General features: G+C 41.2%; 1 protein-coding gene across 1 annotated transcript; it reads right to left on the reverse strand.

The window, feature by feature from the left end:
* Positions 1–585: 585 nt before the first annotated feature.
* LOC125719545 (sodium channel subunit beta-1-like) lies at positions 586–11334 on the reverse strand. Its single transcript, XM_048994417.1, has 5 exons — positions 9441–11334; positions 5706–5872; positions 5037–5274; positions 2217–2358; positions 586–2019 (listed from the first exon to the last, which is right to left on the reverse strand). Exons 1-5 carry the CDS (start codon positions 9505–9507, stop codon positions 1953–1955), a joined length of 681 nt encoding a protein of 226 aa, XP_048850374.1. The 5' UTR covers positions 9508–11334; the 3' UTR covers positions 586–1952.
* Positions 11335–15066: the final 3732 nt, after the last annotated feature.

The following is a 15066-nucleotide window of genomic DNA, read 5'->3' on the forward strand; positions in this document are numbered from 1 at the left end:
AAAATAATAAAATAGAATATAATTACAATTTCACTTCAAAATATGACAAAAAAATCCAGAGAAAACTGTAAAGGGTGGATATCTAAGATGGATAATTGTGACAAACAGTTATCACAGGTTGTCACATGTTCCAGAAGGGGGCGATATGCCAGAATCTGGCCAAGATGGTAGTGGAACAGGCTCCCTAAGAAAACATTCACAGAGGATTTGGAGGGACAGAAATAACACTGTAGCCCCAGGAAAAAAAAAAAAGAATTTTATTCAGTGACATCTACATTAATAACAATTCATATATAATTTTGATTAATACTATTCAGGTGTGTAACCCTAACCAGAACCCTTATTCAACAATGACGGTAACTGTAAACATGTCCAAAGAATGCAGAAACATGAATTGGTTTGCTGTTTGAGGGGAAAGCGCTAGGTGGTAGGCTGGCGTAAATAATGGAGGGATGGTGATGCAGTTTAAACTCGCTTGCAGACTGGCATGTTCATAAATCCATCATCCAGACAACATACATGTAAATTATAACAAATACACGGATTAAGGAGAATTCGAAGGAAGACTGGAATGAAGCCAGCATGTGTCAGTAGGTGTTTTATTTGCATACATTGAGAGATACAGATCATAACCCAAAGTAACAGCCTTCACACATGCACCATTTCTCTGTGCCTAATCTGCAAAGGTTTCTTAAACAACATGCTGTTATACCGTGCCACCTTTTGGTAGAAACATGTAACTGCACCTCAAGTCTTGCTGTTGGTACTACGGTCCTGGCAATCATCACATTGTCTAACAGTATTCTACTTTTTATTGCTTGGTCAAATGTGTCACCTTTATAAGCAGAATATCTTTTGATTGGGTTGATCTAGCTAACTAGTGCAAGGGAAATTCAGGTAACATGTAATACAAATGACACATAAAATTCAAGATAACTTTTAAGATAATAGGTAACTTCTACAGTTAAGACACACCTTGAGAACAATCACATATCTATGCGTACATAGTCTAATTCTGACTATGTTGCCTGTTTCTTTAACTATTCATGTTGCTGCCCCCTGATAGGTGCAGGTAATTCCTGCACTAAGGTGTAGTACGTTTAATATTAGAAACATCTCACAGTAGAAGACATGCTAGAAAAGGCAGAGAGACACTGAAGCCTATGTACAGAGATGGCTAAGGTATCTACTAGGCTGTGCAATTCAAGCTACGTATGCAGAGGAGCTTTTGACTGCGTTGTACAAGATTTAGATCCACCCTAGAATCACTAGGGAAGATCCCTTTGAATGACCTCTTGGCATTGAACAGATGACAGTCATATGCATACTATAATATTCTTTCAGAGCTTGTTAATGCATGAGTAAATCTGCATGACCTATAAAGCCTTACAAATCTGTGGATTCTTGCAATACCAAGGCTGGCTGTTAAGCTCAGCATAAAATAAGATGAAAGTGCTGTGTGGCAAAGAGCTGTTCCAGAATTCATAATGACAAGATACAGTTATACAAGTCGACAACTTAGGACAGTATTATACAGTCACACTGCATGGCCATGCTGTCCAGTAAGGGGCACATTATGCAGTAGGATTCAAACAGGAACAGCTATTCCAGCAGCACTGTTTGCAGGCATACAGAAATGGTGACATCATGCTATTCAAGTGTCTCGAACAGCCACTGCTTTGTATTCGTCATCCATGTTTGCTAACAAGATTGTTTCAGGTCCAGGTTCATCAAAAATATGAATAAATTGTCTTTATTTATTCCCCCACAGACACTGAATAAAGTAGGGCTGAGGGGATGGGGGTAAGGAGAGCTATGGAAGCGATGGCAGGGGGGTTAGCGATGTGTCTTCGTAAACGTGTCAATCCTGAGATCGGAGAAAACGCCTCAGTGGGCCGTACTGCACCCCACAATGCCGCCAGGGTCACAGGAGTGCAGGAAACATACCTGTGCTATTCTGCTTCCTGAACCCCCGCGCAGTTATCCTTACTCTCCGAGGCTATAGCTAAATATTCCTCCCTGAAAGAGAAACAGATGCATCTGAGCTGACATCTGGCGTCGCGTAAAAGGCTTTTGAGGGTGTCAGAAATGAGAGGTGATATCAGGCGATATACCCCCCCCACGGCAGTGCAACAGTGATGGCAATCGCACCCTGAAACACTGAAAGTCAGGAAGAGGAGATGGGACACGGATCACAGCGGGGGGGTGATACTCACGCGCTCTGTCTTAGTGCCTCGTCTCCAGCTGCAGCGATCTTCTTGTAACAGTAGATCATCTCCACCAGGAGCCAGAGCTGCAGCCCGATAATGGACACGTACATCATAACCTCTGAGATGATGGACGCCACTCCCCTGGTGGCTAGACGAGAGCACTACATCATCTTCCTGATTATTCGGCTGTGTTGATGAACACAAGCATCATGATGGACACAGAACGTTGCTGGTTTAAGCGCCCAGTGGCATTCTCATAAGCTTGACACATATTCTCAGTTTGAGTTGCCCAAGTGAACATATCCAGCTGGGCACATGGTATGCAGTCCAAGACCATGTTACATTACATTTCATCTGGCACATGCTTTTACCCAAAGCAACATTTATTTATTGAGAAAGCAGCGTTAGCCATTCCGTCTAAGCCTGGGTTAAGCATCTTGCTCATGGACCCAACAGTGAAATCACTCTACTGACTAAAGGATTGGAATCAGCAGCCTTGCAATCACATCATCCTAACCTGCTGAGTTGTATACCACCTACAGTATAATCAGTGATATCGAGGTCATTTACATATATAATTTATATATAACACACACACACACACACATTTTAAGAAATTGTCATATATACCTGTATATATGTATATGCATATATATATGGCTGTCAAACTCAACATAAAATACGATGAAAGTGCTGTGTGGTTCTGCGCTGTTTCAGAACTCATTATGATAAGATATAGTGATACAAGCCAACTTAGGGCAGATGGGTAAATATATACAGGGATGTAACGGGACACGTAACACTGCCACATATTCAGAATTCAACAATTAAGTATCTGAATTCAGTCCACATTACATTTTACAAGGCAGTATTTAGAATTCTGTTACTTTTTTGAAAAGTTAATACTTTTAGATTGCATCTGCTATTATATAGAAATAGTTTAAAAATCTCTTAAAAGATATCCCTGTTTTTTGTTGTTTTTTTTGTCTTTGTTTTCAATCATCAAGTGCACACTTTTCTCTTTGTCCAATAGGGGGCAGTGGTAAGCTGTAGCTCAGCACACGCAACCATGACCTACTGTAGTGCTTTAGCGTCTTGGAAATACAAGCATCATTTTACAACTTTCAGACAAAAAAGTGGAAAATCTTTTACTGTTGAATGCCAGTTGTGCCTGCTAATAATAGACTCTGTCAGCATGGATGCTTTCAACTTCTAATGTAAAGAATCATGTTGAGGTGAGCAATGCTTTCAAGTTAAAACTCAACCAAGCTGGGGTTACCTGCAAACCTAGCTAGCATTGCATGTCCCCTGCTTCCCTTTAATGTGCTGGTCATCAGCCTTTAAACAGACGTTCCTCAAGTACAACACAGCATTGCCCTCAATTGCTGCTGTCCGGTGCCTTTTAAGTCATGGTGGAAACCATCTTACCCCAAATCGCAACCAAACGAGAAGATCCTTTTCATGCAATACAATAGTCAGATATCCTCCATTAAGTTGAATGAGAGCAAAATTGTAATGTGAAGATTTAGATGCAGGACATGCGATGTGTAAAAATATTCAGTTAACTTAATTCAAGCAATGTCATTAATCTGTGACAAATTAATATGGCCATTTCACAAATTAGTTATATAGCTTTTACTTCTATAAAACTGACTAGATGCAATCTTATCATGCAATGTTAGGAGGATTTTAAATGTCGTTTTCCATTTGATTTTTATCATTTAAGGTTTTGATAATTGTTTATGGGCATGGTGGTGCAGTGGTTAGCACTGTTGCCTCACACCTCTGGGACCCAGGTTTGAGTCTCCGTCTGGGTTACATGTGTGTGGAGTTTGCATGTTCTCCCCATGTCATCGTGGGGTTTCCTCCGGGTACTCCGGTTTCCCCCTACAGTCCAAAAACATGCTGAGGCTAATTGGAGTTGCTAAATTGCCCATAGGAGTGCATGTGTGAGTGACTGGTGTGTGAGTGTGCCCTGCGATGGGCTGGCCCCCCATCCTGGGTTGTTCCCTGCCTCGTGCCCATTGCTTCCGGGATAGGCTCCGGACCCCCCGTGACCCAGTAGGATAAGCGGTTTGGAAAATGGATGGATAATAAACTTCGTCACCTATGCACATCTGTTTCTCATTATGTTGCTTAAATTAGTTTTAATTAGCTAGAGGTCATAAAGTAAAAAGACAGCTTAATAAAAAAAAAAACTGGACCCTCTAGTCTTTCATATGTTTCTAATCCATTCATTTGATTAATGTTGATGCTCATATGCGAAAAGCAATTAACAAATTCGCCACTCAGAAGTATTGCAGAAAGAAAAACCAAATAGTGATAGAACGCAGCTGTTTTACACATGCCTTTCAAAAATGCATTGTAAATGTGTTCTAAAAGTATTCTGAATATAGTCTTTATGTACTGTAATGGAATACATTACTGAATACATGTATGTACTCAGTTTTCAGCCATCGCTACTCCTTCAGTTCTTTGCCTAACCCTGTACGTACATATGCATGCTTTGTTTGCCGACTTCCATCATACTAACGACGTGTAATCTACTCATCCTCTCCTTCCCTCTTTCTCTCTCTCTCTCTGTCTCTCTCTCTCTCTCTCACACACACACACACACACACAAACAGAGACCTGTATTCATATCTTTATGGGGAACGTCCATTCATTTCTATGGGCAAAACCCCACAACATCAAAATAACAGGAATTTTATTACATTGTGGGGACATTTGGTCCCCACAATGTAATGTATACCTGGACCAGACAGACACTTCAGACACACTTCAGACATGCACATGGCCCCTCCCACTTCCTAAGAGCCCGCCTACCTTTGGCTACCACGGAGAGGTGGACCACTTTGGTGGCTGTGGTTTGGAACTCATAGAAGGGGTAGAAGAGGATGCGGTTGAAGAAGCAGCGGTAAGTTCCTGAGTCATTGAACGTGACATTGAGAATGTAGATTGAAGCGTCCTGGATGTCTGCCGTGTTCTTGCTGCCGTTCCAGTCCAAGCGGTCCTCAAACTGTTCATTCATAATGGAGGGTACCTCCTCCTCATAGCTGTATATCTGAGCAAAGGGCAAAAATGCGAAGAACATGCATTCTGTTCATGTTATGTAGCAGATTCTCCAGCGAGAACATGAAAAACAAAGCAGTGTTTGGTTTGATGTCTTGAGCGTCAGAGACTGTTCACTGTTCACAAGTCAACTAGCCCAAGGCAGAGGTGGAGATTCCAGGTCCAGAGAGTACAAATCCAGACCAGGATTTTATTCCAACCAACCAGTTGAGTATAAAGAGTTACAGACATAGAGTACTCAACAGGATAGTTGGAATAAAATCTTGGTCTGGATTTCTACTCTCTGGACCTGGAATCTCCACCTTTAGCCCTAGGTAAAGGTGATAGTAAACTGTGCCCTTGGAGGAACACAGGATGACTGTGTCTTGGGATCCAATAACCCGAAAACATGGTTCTAAGCATGCTGCAGTCCACACCACTTACATGAATATAGCTGTGTTCCCCTTTGGGGCGGAAGTACCAGCTGACTCTGGCGGTTGCCTCTACCTCTCCCCTCTGCTTACAGGAGATACAGCCCAGCTTGAAGCCCTGGCCGGCCACCGCCTGTGTGTCTGAGTCCACCTCTGCACAAGCGGCTTTGCACATGGACGCTGTTCCGGGATAGAAATAATCGACTTTGCAGAGTCACTGACGCTCAACCCAGAGAGAGAGAACAAAATGAAAAATAGAAGTTGATCCACAGAAGAGATGGGAGCAAAACTGTTGGGACCTGAGAGGCGCGTACAGAGACCCATGGGCTGCTTTAATTATGGGAACAACGCGCCCAGTGTAAGTGGCATTGGAGTGGAACCAGTGCAATATAGTTAAACATAGAAAGAACAACATGCTACCATGAATCCGGTGACCCAGTCCAAGTTCTGAAAGTTATTTATATAGAAAAGCTCAAGAACCGCCATCCCCGCGACCCAGTAGGATAAGTGGTTTGGAAAATGGATGGATGGATGGATGGAAGAACCGACATCCATAACCCGTCCCCAAACTGCAGAGATGACTGGGCAAAATCTGGGCCAAATCAGCATGTCTAACGGGTAGGGATCCTGAAAATCATTCCTGTAGTTATCAGGAAATACACCATATGAACTCTTCTGCCTTGGTGCTGCTACTGAAAAAGCGTGGTCACCCTTTAATTTAAACCTTACCTGAGGAACAGTCAGGAGAAGATGTTCAGATGACCTCAGGGATCTTGTGGTGGTGAGCTGATAAAATCAATCTGCTTTATAGGAAGGGGCTAATCCATTTAGGGCTTTCAAGGTGATCAATAAGATCTTACACTGAATCCTAAAATGTACCATCAGGAGAGAGACTAAGATGGGTGAGATATCCCTGAATCTTGCACCAGTTAAACGTTGAGTTTTGAACTTTGTAAACGTGATAGAGATGGCTAACTGACACCAAGGTATGAATTACAGTTGACCAAATGGAATGAAATAAAAGCGTGAATGAGTTTTGTGGATCTTAAAACAGAAGTGATTTGACCTTGGAGATCATCTTGTGCTGGAGAAAACTAGCTTTGACAACAGCAGTCATTTGTTCATGAGGTTTGATTTCTGAGTCAAAGATCAACTCCAATTTTTTTTTCCATAATAGCTTAACATAGGGTGGCAATGTGAGTTTTGGCTGACCAAATGAAATGGATTCTAATTTGCTGTCATTTAGCTGTAAAAAATATTATTATTTAAGCTTTTTTTTTTTTTTTTACATTTCTTAAGCACTCACGAAGACAAGTCTAAGAGACTGGGTCATTGAGATTCAAGTGAAGATAGAGCTTGGTGTCATTAATGTAACAATGAAAAGAAATATTATAAAAACATTGCTTGAAGGTATCATGTGTATTTTTAAAAGAGCTGGTCCCACAATGGAGCTTTGGAGAACCCCCAGCCTAACGGCGCAACAGAGGAAAAGCCATTTACAATATTAACTGATGTCCTTTCCCTAGTGTAAGAAATGAGCCAATTCAGTGTAACACCCTAGATGTGAGCACAATGTTCCAGACACTCAATCAGCACCTAATGGTCCACAGTATGAAATGGTGTCCCGAGATCTAACAAAAGCAAAATGGCACAATCTGCAGAATCAAGTCAGTAGTACTGTAAATTACTTGTTGCGTTTAAAATATCAGATTCAGTGCTGTGAAGTGCTCAAAAACCTGACTGAAAAACTTCAAAGATTTCGTTTGCAGCTAAAATGCCACAAGTTGAATTTTTTTATTATTTTTTTTTTACATTTTTACAGTAACTTGCAGAGAGTTTTGAAGTAGGACAAAAATTGCTGGGACTGCTGGGATTTGTGAGTTGCTGGCAGCAGTGAAGCCCAGCGAGCCGCCGCGTAGCTTCATATGCCAACTTACCATTTCACAATATAAGACACCATAGGAGTTGTGTGAATACTTCCACGGGGAACTGTTAATTAGGTCACTATTAATTAGATCTGCCAAGTGTTCGGGAAGTGGTCCAACACTGAGGACCTTAGTGTCTCCTATAGCCAATAAAGTGTTTGCTTTTAAAACCAAACTCTTAAAACTTCATTGCAGGAAAGGTTTAATACATGGCTATACAGTACAAATTTATGCTTCCAAAATGTCCAGTGCACTCTGCCCTGCTTTTGTACTCATACTGCTCCTTCAGCCTGTACTTTGTATTAGCAGGAAGCTTCAGCTATTCCCAACAGAGGCTGCTGCCTCTGTGATAAAGCTGACTAGATTCCACCAGCAAATCCACCAGTCTTCCTTTTTCTGTACATTTTGAAGATGTCAACTGTCCTGTCAGCATTTTCAACCAGAACACCTTCTCTGTCTCATCATGAGCACTATTGAAGCAAGTCAAGATGTGATGGACAATGTGTCCTGAAGTGGTGGAAGGACGGCATTACGGCCACATGTCCCAACTGAGAGTGAAAGCACCATGATGTCTGAGGAAGGCTAATTAATAGGCTGATGTCACACTGAGCATGAACTCAGGAACGCAGGCTGTGAGACTCACGCTCAGAGTCCAACGGTCTGCTGTGAGAATGACAAGTGGTGCTGGCAACTGGCACATAAATGACCCATCCATCCATCCATCCATCCATCCATCCATCCATCTATCCTCTGCACAGATCTTCTTTTCTTAAATTGTTCTTACTGACTCATTAGTTCAGTTCTGGCCATTTTACTATTAATTGCAATTTAGTCATTGTGTCCCAATGGGATACTAAACAGAAGGGTTTGCAGTTATTGCCAGAGTGTTATTAATTAAAAAGCACCCAAATGAGGCTGCTTGTCAATAAACTTTTTAACTCAGAACAGCTCTTTTAGAACTAATTTTGGTTTCAATTTATTACTACTTATAATGAATTTCGGCGAAAACTACTGGTTGATTCTAATGTGATATATGTTTTGTAAACAAACAAAAAAAGGGTTTTGTTATAAAACCAATAAATTTGCAATATTTTACTGAATTAAGTGACTTTCTGTGAGCTTTATACGGTATATATCAGGTTTATATCTTGTCCTGACTTTGTGCATGTAGTGAAAGCCTGCACTTCCTGTGTTTGTGTGGATTTCCAAAGACGTGCCTCAGGTGGATCGATGCCTTTAAATTGCCTGTAGTGTGTGTGTGTGTGTGTGTGTGTGTGTGTGCGTGTGTGTGTGTGTGCGTGGGCGTAATTATTACATTGTGAGGACAAGATTTCCCCACAATGTGATTAAAAAAAAACTGTAATTTTTTACTTTGCGGTGACATATTTTCAGTCTCCACAATGATAACCTCAATTGTATAGGAAATCTGTGACTGCAATAAAAAAAAAAAAACTACAAATGCCAAAGTCTTGTATTTTGTTTGGTTACTTAAGGTTAGGGTTAGGGCTGGGTAGGCGTTAAGGCTGCCATTGTTGGGATTAGGGTTTTCCCCACATAAACAAATGGAGAGTCCCCACAAAGATATGAATACATGGCAATGGTGAGTACGCAGGCATACTGCTAAAAGACGTCACTGTTTCGGGAAGCAATATAAATCAGCACAACATTTTCACCACTAATTTAAGTAACCTGTCATAGACTTCCGTTGGTGAGCGCGTTTATACACTTGGTGACTATAGTTTACCCTAGAAAGAAAGCAGGAAGGCTATGTTATTTTCTTCTGTTTTTAGGTGAGGACTCGGTTGGTCTCGTACGATGCTTACCGTACAGCGCACACAGCAGAGCCGGGATGAGCAGCAGCCGCAGTGCAGACATACCGAGGGGCGACATGGCAGAGGAGCGCGCGGCCAAGCGCCAGCTGGAGAGTCCGCAGGGGAACCGGCTCCCAAAGTGCCGCACCGCTCTTCTTATCGGCTTTTTATTTTTTCCCTAACCGTTGTCTAGTCTTTTTGAATGCAACTCCTTTTTGCAGGCCTTGACTATTCTCACGAAAAAAAAAACTTTTTTTTTTCCCCAAGTAGCCCTTCCTTGCGCTGTAAAAACAGTAGAACAAACTCGCAAGAGGAATATCCGCTGGATTGTAAAATCAGAAATGTCACTTTGAAGAGTGGCCCCACAAAACTTGCTATTATTATTTATGATTGTGCATCAATGTACAATATGAAGATGCAGTAATTAAACTCTAAACTTCAGGTTTCCGACTCTGCGCAGGTTCCTCATTGAGCCATTAAAAAACACGTAAGTCTAACCCGCACCAATGACAGTTCCGCTCTGTAACGCCACCGACCTAAATATATTAATTAATTATTTTCTTTCGCTTATAAATATTCACTTACATTCCAATGGACAGCTGGAAGTGTAGAAAGAATTTCGGTTGTGCAGACAGTGGAAGACAAATGATTGTTTTAGACCTTCGACGTCAGTAATAGCAGACAATTCACCCTAAGTGCAGGGGCGTATTTCAGCCTAAGAGCGGAGATTGTGCAAAATAAGTTAACGCTCCGAAATATTTCAAAGCAGTCTGTTAACAAACAGTGATGTGACTTAAAATCAGTCGCCTTTCTCAAAGTGCTCTCTTTCGGTCTTTGGCTTATTATTCAGTCACAGTTTAATCAATTACATACTTTCCTTATTGCTGATATCTATTTGTAGGCCTGTTTTGCTTTTATAAACGTATATATTTTGAACATGACATATACTCTAAGATATTTTTCTAATCACTGTAAAATAAATCTCTATTTTTGCATGCTACGTTTATATGAGAAGGAAGCTCACCATCAGATATTTCAGCATCACCGCCCTGAGATTCTGGCATCAGTGCACAGAAAGCAAACTAGCATACAACTATTCATTCCCTTTAATGATTCATAACTTAATAAAGTGCAAAGTATAGCGTCCAGTGAAATGTAATTCGCTTAAATGTTCTCTGTCTTGTAAATAACTATATATCGTTACCATGTATTAATATTCGTGTTTATGCGTACGCGTTCTGCTAAAGGCACTAATTATGCCCAATCATGAAAAATTAAAGCCGGTTATGTCCCTGGCGCATGCCTCATTAAATAATTCTGCGGACATTCATGCGACGTTTTCGGACTGAACAGACTAATTAGTTAATTAAACGTGCTTATAATGTCTGTCTATCTAAAAACATTCCAGCAATATTGCTCTAAGAAATACATTCACGGGAGAGTGCAGTAAATAAGTGAAGGACGACCGCGATAAAGGTCGAAATACTGGTAGGCTTAAGCCGAAAATGAACGTAAAAAAATCACTGATAAAGGAATTCAGCTGCTTAATGATGTCCAGTTTTACCTGCCCCCTCTGATCTAAATTGCGTACATTAGCGCAGTGTCCTTTAATGTCCTTTCAGAGGGCGAGCTCGTTTTCTCAGCGCATCCGTAATGAATCCTCCGGCTCCTTTCTCAGCAGGCTGTATCTTAGTAGCTCCGTTTTTACTGCGGTAAAGGTGGATGCAGGCTGGGGACGATACGCGCACGCTCCGGAGTGACCGCCGTGCACGCGCACAGACCGAGGAGCGCGCGCGTCTGCAGGAGCGACGATTGTGGACGAAGATCACAAATACCATCACCGCTGATAACGGCGGTCTGCATTATTTGTCTTCAACGGTATTTGCAGTCCTTCTCTAGTGTCGATTAAAAGCAATATGCTTGGTACACGAAGATGAACGCAAGCGTGCTTAGCAGGATGTTATGAGATTGGGAAGGGGGGGGGGGGGGTGCATTTGATGCAATGCGGTAGGTGAAGGATAAAGAGAACAAAGCGAGCCATTATAGTTGTTTTTTCAATTATTTACACATATTCTTTTAAACTAGGCTAATTTTCTCAAACCTTTACACACAAACCCCACTAACAATACAAAGACCAAAACATCTCGCATCTCTGGCAAAATGAAACAGCAAATTAAAACTATGTAGTCCAGTCTCAACATATTATTTTTTGTATCAGAATTGTACACACATGCACCATATGCTGTAATTTATATTGTAATTTGCAGGATAGTAAGGGCCTTATAATTGAAAATGAAATTGATATAGTAAATGAGTTTAATGATTATTTTACACAGGTGCTCACAGTAGAGAACACGAGTAACTTACCACCATTTAGTACGAATACAGCGTCGTCTATGACCAATATATGTATAACTGAGGCTGATGTGGTACTAAGCCTAGCTAAGCTCAAAATAAATAAGTCATAGGGGCCTGATGGTATCTTACCTACAGTATAGTTTTAAAAGAGATGAAGGATGTTATTAGCCAACCTTTAACTTTACTATTTCAGAAATCCTTATCTACTGGTGTGGTACCTTTTGATCGGAAGCATGCTAATATAACGGCCATATTCAAAAAAAGGGGATAGAAGTAACCCAGCAAACTATAGGCCAATCAGTTTAACTAGCATTACTGGAAAAATAATGGAAGCTATAATCCAAGTGAAAATGGTAGATTACCTGGATTCAGATAACATTCTGAGGGATAGCCAACATGGATTTAGGAGAGATAGATCCTGTTTAACTAATAATTTACTTGAGTTCTTTGAGGAAGCTACAAGAGAAATTGATCACAAAAAGGTCTACGATGTGATCTACTTAGATTTCCAGAAGGCCTTTGATGTTGTCCCCCACAAACGGCTCTTGCTTAAGCTCAAAGCTGCAGGGATTTTAGGAACTGTAGCAGCTTGGATCAAAAACTGATTAACAGACAGGAAGCAGCGAGTAGTTATTAGAGGCACAATGTCACAGTGGGCCTGCGTTCATAGTGGGGTACCGCAGGGTTCAATTTTAGGACCACTATTGTTCCTAATTTACATTAATGATATTGACACCAATACATACAGTAAACTGGTTAAATTTGCAGACGGCACCGAAGTGGGTGGTGTAGCAGATACTGAACTAGCAGCACCGAGGCTACAACAGGATATTGATTTAATTAGCGACTGGGCTGATACCTGGCGGATGAAATTTAACATAGATAAATGTAAGGTAATCCATGCAGGGAGCAGAAATATAAAGTACAGATATTTTATGGGTTCCACTGAAATAAAGGTAGCTGATTATGAGAAAGATCTCGCTGTGTATGTTGATGCTTCCATGTCCCACTCTAGCCAGTGTGGGGAAGCAATAAAAAAGGCCAATAGGATGTTGGGTTACATCTCTAGGTCTGTGGAGTTTAAGTCAAGGGAGGTGATGCTACGATTATATAATTCCTTGGTAAGACCCCACGTGGAATATTGTTTGGTCACCACACCTTAAGAAGGACATTGCTACCTTGGAAAGGGGGCAACGTAGGGCTACGAGAATCCTGGTCTCAGTGGAATGTCTTATGAGGAGAGGTTAGCTGAGCTGAATCTGTTTAGCCTCGAGCAAAGGAGACTAAGGGGGGACATGATCCAGGTATATAAGATTCTAACAGGTCTGGATGCTGTTCAACCGAATGGCTATTTCAATATTAAATACTAGAACTCGTGGCTATAAGTGGAAATTAGCGGGAGAACATTTTAAAACGGATTTGAGGAAGCACTTCTTTACACAGCGTGTAGTTAGAGTATGGAATAGTCTTCCTGCTAGTGTAGCGCAGGCTAAAACCCTGGGTTCCTTTAAATCAGAGCTAGATAAGATTTTAACAACTCTGAGCTATTAGTTAAGTTCTCCCCAAACGAGCTTGATGGGCCGAATGGCCTCCTCTCGTTTGTAAATTTCTTATGTTCTCATGCACATATTTTTCAATGAACAGCACACTGATGTGCTCAATGTGGAAAAGCCCTGTGTTTAGCAGTGTATTTTGTTATCCTTACAGAATGAATATTAGCTCTGACCACATGGACTGCCTGAAAAATACATTCTTTAGTTCTAAGATACATATCATGACAAACTTTATACTTATTTGTTTTGCAGTTACTAAGTATTGTTAATACCTCCATCTGAATGTTGTTGTTTAACAGTTTTTTACTCAATGGGAAGCACACTGTTGGTGGCAGTGCATTTTGCCTTTACAGTGTTATGTTCACAGAATGTACAGTAGCTTGTTGTAAACGATTATTGTAGCAATGCTGCATATGTACTGCTTACTAAAATATCTATGAACACACAAGCACAATAGCAGGATAAAAACCTTTTTTCAAAGCAATGATTTTCAACAAAAAACGGAGTGGAGAATGCCGTCTTACATAAATGGAAAAAAGTCTGTTCAGTAAAAGATTCCAAAAAAAGATACAGTAACAAAACAGACAAAAAAAGCAACTGTGTGGGGGTAGAATTTAGGCTACATCCTGCCTCCTGATTGGATCGGGCTACGGCACCTCATCACCGTCATAGGTTCTGTTCCCCGTGGCCAAACAACATGCAAAACATCATCTGGAGTGGCTTATGCAGGCCTGGATTCATCAATGTCGCTACAGACCCCATCCATGTCCTGAAGAAGAGGCATGCAGGCATGGGGTTGGCTGTCACAGACCTTACATCGCCATGTTGAAAATATTTCCTCCATAGGATTCAGAAGTGGTGGTGCAGTGGTTAGCACTGTTGCCTCACACCTCTGGGACCCGGGTTCGAGTCTCCGCCTGGGTCACATGTGTGTGGAGTTTGCATGTTCTCCCCATGTCGTCGTGGGGTTTCCTCCGGGTACTCTGGTTTCCCCCCACAGTCCAAAGACATGCTGAGGCTAATTGGACTTGCTAAATTGCCCGTAGGAGTGCATGTGTGAGTGTGCCCTGTGATGGGCTGACCCCCCACCCTGGGTTGTTTCTTGCCTCGTGCCTGTTGCTTCCAGGATAGGCTCCGGACCCCCTGTGACCCAGTAGGATAAGCGGTTTGGAAAATTAATGGATGTTATATCATATCCGTTACATTGGAACTGCCTGCTAATCTCTGTTACATGCTTCATGCTTGTAGAGGGACCTCTCCAGGTAGATAGAGAAGATGTGATAGAGGGTGATGCAAATGAAGAGAGTGTAAGCAGAGGAGGTTGCTCTGAGAAAAGTGAGAGGGATGAAGGGAGGGTCCTAAGGACCTCATAAGTGATTCTGCCACCAAGTCGACTCGCAGGCATTTACTGGGGTGTAAACTTCAGTGTCTAACACTTTTGGAAATCTTTGTGGAAAGAATTTTTTTCTTTTTGCCCTTCTTCTTCAAATGTAAAATGACTGGTGAGTCAAGTTTTCTTTATTTATCTTTCATTATAAATGAAGCATTTTGAAATGGTGTTTTTTTTGTATATAATAAATACTTGATAAAAGCTTAAAGTAATGTTCCCTTCAGTCTCATGATGAAGAAACATAATGTTCATGTATATGACATTAGACTACCTTTGGTGGCATTTACTGTAATGTGTAAACTAGCTGTTAAGTAAAAAAAACATTGCCTTGTCTTAA

The sequence above is a fragment of the Brienomyrus brachyistius genome, chromosome 23, assembly GCF_023856365.1.
Source record: "Brienomyrus brachyistius isolate T26 chromosome 23, BBRACH_0.4, whole genome shotgun sequence".
Lineage (NCBI taxonomy): Eukaryota > Metazoa > Chordata > Actinopteri > Osteoglossiformes > Mormyridae > Brienomyrus > Brienomyrus brachyistius.

Coding starts and splice junctions, on each gene's coding strand:
- LOC125719545 (XM_048994417.1), bottom strand. CDS start 9,507: ATGTCGCCCCTCGGTATGTCTGCACTGCGGCTGCTGCTCATCCCGGCT. Junction 5,873..9,440: donor TCTGCTGTGTGCGCTGTACG/GTAAGCATCGTA, acceptor ATCCCGGAACAG/CGTCCATGTGCAAAGCCGCT. Junction 2,359..5,036: donor CCTCTCCGTGGTAGCCAAAG/GTAGGCGGGCTC, acceptor GCTCTCGTCTAG/CCACCAGGGGAGTGGCGTCC.